At 37.9% G+C, this 3,936-nt stretch overlaps 1 protein-coding gene and 3 non-coding genes across 4 annotated transcripts in view; 3 read left to right on the plus strand and 1 right to left on the minus strand.

Moving 5' to 3' along the window:
• ccdc25 (coiled-coil domain containing 25) overlaps positions 1-1,935 on the plus strand; it is a 5,829-nt gene extending 3,894 nt beyond the window's left edge. Inside the window, exons 4-9 of the mRNA XM_015028762.1 lie at positions 432-483; positions 625-700; positions 776-879; positions 964-1,166; positions 1,373-1,418; positions 1,542-1,935. Of these exons, the coding sequence (XP_014884248.1) occupies positions 432-483; positions 625-700; positions 776-879; positions 964-1,166; positions 1,373-1,418; positions 1,542-1,571 (511 nt within the window). The 3' untranslated portion in view covers positions 1,572-1,935. The remainder of the gene's footprint in view (positions 1-431; positions 484-624; positions 701-775; positions 880-963; positions 1,167-1,372; positions 1,419-1,541) is intronic.
• Positions 1,936-2,941: 1,006 nt separating this feature from the next.
• Positions 2,942-3,014, plus strand: trnaa-agc (transfer RNA alanine (anticodon AGC)). The gene has a single exon. It is a non-coding gene; the product is annotated as a tRNA-Ala (tRNA).
• Positions 3,015-3,370: 356 nt separating this feature from the next.
• On the plus strand, positions 3,371-3,443 carry trnaa-agc (transfer RNA alanine (anticodon AGC)). Its single transcript has one exon. It is a non-coding gene; the product is annotated as a tRNA-Ala (tRNA).
• Positions 3,444-3,856: 413 nt separating this feature from the next.
• Positions 3,857-3,929, minus strand: trnaa-agc (transfer RNA alanine (anticodon AGC)). The gene has a single exon. It is a non-coding gene; the product is annotated as a tRNA-Ala (tRNA).
• Between the last annotated feature and the right edge of the window lie 7 nt (positions 3,930-3,936).

The following is a 3,936-nucleotide window of genomic DNA, read 5'->3' on the forward strand; positions in this document are numbered from 1 at the left end:
GGTTTTTCAAAATGTTTTAAAAAAAAAAAATGGGGAAAAAAACTTTATTTTTTTTTTTTTTTTTTTTTTTTTTTTACATTTTTGAAAGTCACTGCAAGTGAAAAACAAATGTAAATGGTCAGATAATGAATAAAGAAAACTTAAATTTGACTTTTGCCAGGAAAAATATTTTTTATTACCATAAAAAAGGAAATGAGGGATTTAAATAATGTTGCCTCAGCCCGTCTTTGAACAGAAAGCAAGAAATAAAATTATATGTTTTTTTAGCTTTATGTAAAGCAAATGGAATGAAAAAAGTCAAATCTCTGATTAAATGTTTTATTAAATGATTTATATTCAGTTTCTACACTTTAGCTGCAGCTTTTTTATGTTATCTTTTATGCTCTATAGAAACATTTCACAATAACTTTTCTTTTTTCCCCCACATGCAGGTTTCACGTTGACAAACTCTCTTCAGCTCATGTTTATTTAAGAATGCCGAAGGTAAAGAGTCACCTGAGGAAACCTGCAACCAATTTAACCTAATTTTCCTCATTAAAATGTTGTTTCTGCTCATATTTTCAGTTTGAAACTGGGATTAGCTGTTTGTTTTGGGTTGGTTGATGTGATTTGTATCATTTCTAGGGTAAAACCATAGATGATATTCCTCCAGAGGTGCTGGTAGACTGCGCACAGCTGGTGAAGAACAACAGCATCCAGGGTAATCCTGCAGTTTTACAGTAAATGCATTGTCTGTGTTTGAGATATGAAGGGTGACTGTGCTGATCACCTTCAGGATGTAAGATGAACAACATCAACGTGGTTTACACGGCGTGGGCCAACTTGAAGAAAACAGGAGACATGGATGTTGGACAAATCGGCTTTCACAAACAGAAAGAGGTCAGTTGTCTCAATATTTCTTTGACAGACGAAGTTAAAGTCCTTCTGTACTTCCTGCTACTAACAGCTTGTTGTTTCTCGCAGGTGAAGATTGTTGCTGTGGAGAAGAAGATCAATGAAATTGTAAACCGTCTGGAGAAGACAAAAGAAGAGCGCTTCCCGGATCTGGCGGCAGAGAAGGAAGCGAGGGATCAGGAGGAGAGGAATGAGAAGAAAGCTCAACTCCAAGAGCAGAAAAGGAGGGAGAAAGAAGAGCAGAAGAAGAAAAAAGAAATGGAAGAGCTCAGGTGGGCCAAAGTATTTTTTGTTGTTGTTATAACCTATAAATAGAGTGGTGCACAAACGTGACTTTGAAGGAACATTTTTAATCTAGTTTTTAATGCAAATATTTTACTAGACGTAAAATAAGATGAAACTAATTAGTTGATGATTATTTCAATAATCGATTAATCCAGTTAATCATTATAAATTAAGTTTTGTTTTTATTTTCCAGGAATTATACATCACTGATGAAGAGTGAAAACATGAAAACTAACGAGGTAAGAATTGAAAATGACTCAAATTCTTTCCAATAATAAACTTTTGCTGTAAAGTAGAAGATATTCCAGTTAGAAAATTGTTTTATGCCTACAGAATATGCTTTTTTTTAAACTTCTCTGTAGGATGGCTATGACTCAGACGACTTCATGTGACGCCTGAAAATACAACAGGAAGCTCGGGAAGCTCCCCTGCTGCCATCGCTTCACAGACTTTGAATGAACGAAAATAAAAATATAAACAAGTGCATACTGCTTTTGGACACTTGGAGCAGAAATGAGTCAGTTCTCACGACTCAGGAGCCGTTTTCAGACTTAAAAGAAGACGGGAGTCGTCTGGGGTGGAGAAAACCCAGACAGCAGGTCCCATTTTTACAGCTACACAAATGATGGTGTCTTTTGTTTCAGTCACTCACTTCTACAGCATTTTGTTGAAGCTCCTCTTGCTTCCTTGCTCTTTATGCCAATTTTGTCTGCATGTCAGATTGTAATAAACAGAATTAATTGTATAAATTGAAAAGCTATTGCTTGGTCATCTCATTGTAGAGTATCCTGTAAGTCAAAATTTAATCCTGAAGTAAAAGGTTTACTAATGGACTAATTTATCTCTCCAAACAAAATTAATCTGTCCATTCAATTTTCAGGACCGACACCAGAAACAGGGTCATAATGTAGTAATAATGAAGGGGATAAGCTCAAATGGCAGATTGCTTGCTTATCCAGAACCTCCTCAGCACCTTCACTCCAGTTTGCCTCCTCAGTTGGCCCCAGCAGGAGTCGACCCTGAGGGGCTTTACGGAGAACTGGATGTGCATGCATGATCTGACAGGGAAAAAGCATAAATAAGTATTAAAAATTAGCATAAATTGTTTTAATTAATAATAGAATTCAAAGAACTCACAGGTGAGCATGAGCAACATTCATTGATGTTCTGAAGCAATACCACACAGAAGTAGTATTCATTATCAAATAATGTAGAATATTAAAAGATTTAGTTCCATTATGCTGCCCACACCGGAGAGCAGGCCCACAACAACGCGTTATTATAGGTGGACAAAAAAATCCATTGTTTTCGCCATTAAAAAATGTCACACATTTATTGATGACAATAAACAACACATATTGGTGTAATTGTGTTACAATACTAATACAAAATCTACTGCATGGGGGCAGACAAAATCAAATATGAAGCCACCATTTTCGGTGATTCATAGAATTACTAACATTCTCATACCCGCAATAAAAATGTTACGGTAACTTCATCTAGATAAACCTAGAATCTGACACACACTTAGCTGTTGCAAAGAACAAAATATATAAACATAGACCGCCAAAGGATTCCAAAGAGTTACCGGTGAAATGATGCTAGCTCTTCGTTGTCAACAGAATTTAAAGGTCCAGAACGTGGACGGTGATTGGTCAAAGAGCCACCAGCTCGGGATGTGATTTGCACACCGATTGGATAGCTGGGGCTTACTTCAGGCCTGATTTGTTCTCACATTGAGGTGTCGCCGTCATGGAGCAGTGGGGGATTAGCTCAAATGGTAGAGCGCTCGCTTAGCATGCGAGAGGTAGCGGGATCGATGCCCGCATCCTCCAGTTTTCACTTTTTTTTGTCTTTACTTTTCCGTTCAACTGCAGTTAGATTGTTATTCATTGTTTTTTTTTATTATCTGGAACTGTAAAACAAATACGTAACAGCTAGCTGTTTAGTTTTGCTGTTGAACCTAACGTCAATCATATTCCCACATTAGCAGGGAAAACAACATACAGAACAACATAGCTCGGTGCTAAATCACTCAGTGACTAATTTCTCTGACTTTTCATAAATGAGAATTTATCAAAGTAGCACCAAACGCTCGCCAGTATTCTTCAAATCACCACGAAATCCAAGGCAGTGAAAACGCCATAGGTATGACGGGAAAAGAAACGTTGGTGTCATCACAGTACATGAGGGGGGATTAGCTCAAATGGTAGAGCGCTCGCTTAGCATGCGAGAGGTAGCGGGATCGATGCCCGCATCCTCCAAGCTTTTTATCTAATTAAAGTTTTTTTTTGCGTGCCTATGTTCAATGGAAATTATGCGTTTAAGCGAGCGCTCTACCATTTGAGCTAATCCCCCATGGTGCACCGCGGCGACACTAAGTCACTTTTCCCGTCATTCTCATTGGCGCGTTTGCTGCCTCGGATTTTATGTTGATTTTAAGGGATTCCTGGCAAGTGTGTAGTGCCAAAACTTTGATCAAATTTCAGTCATGAAAAGTGCAAGAAATTAGTCACTTAGTATTTATCACCGACCTATGTTCTTCTGGAAAACTACACAGCTAGCTGTTAAGTATTTTTTAACAGATCCGGATAAAAACAAAAAACAAATAGCAATCTAAATGCAGTTGAACAGAATAGTAAAAATAAAACAAACAAAAAAAAAACCCCCGAAAAACTGGAGGATGCGGGCATCGATCCCGCTACCTCTCGCATGCTAAGCGAGCGCTCTACCACTTGAGCTAATCCCCCATGATGC

This window comes from Poecilia latipinna, unplaced genomic scaffold (assembly GCF_001443285.1).
Source record: "Poecilia latipinna isolate Pla-1442-1.1 unplaced genomic scaffold, P_latipinna-1.0 Scaffold134, whole genome shotgun sequence".
In the NCBI taxonomy this organism is placed as follows: Eukaryota; Metazoa; Chordata; class Actinopteri; order Cyprinodontiformes; family Poeciliidae; genus Poecilia; species Poecilia latipinna.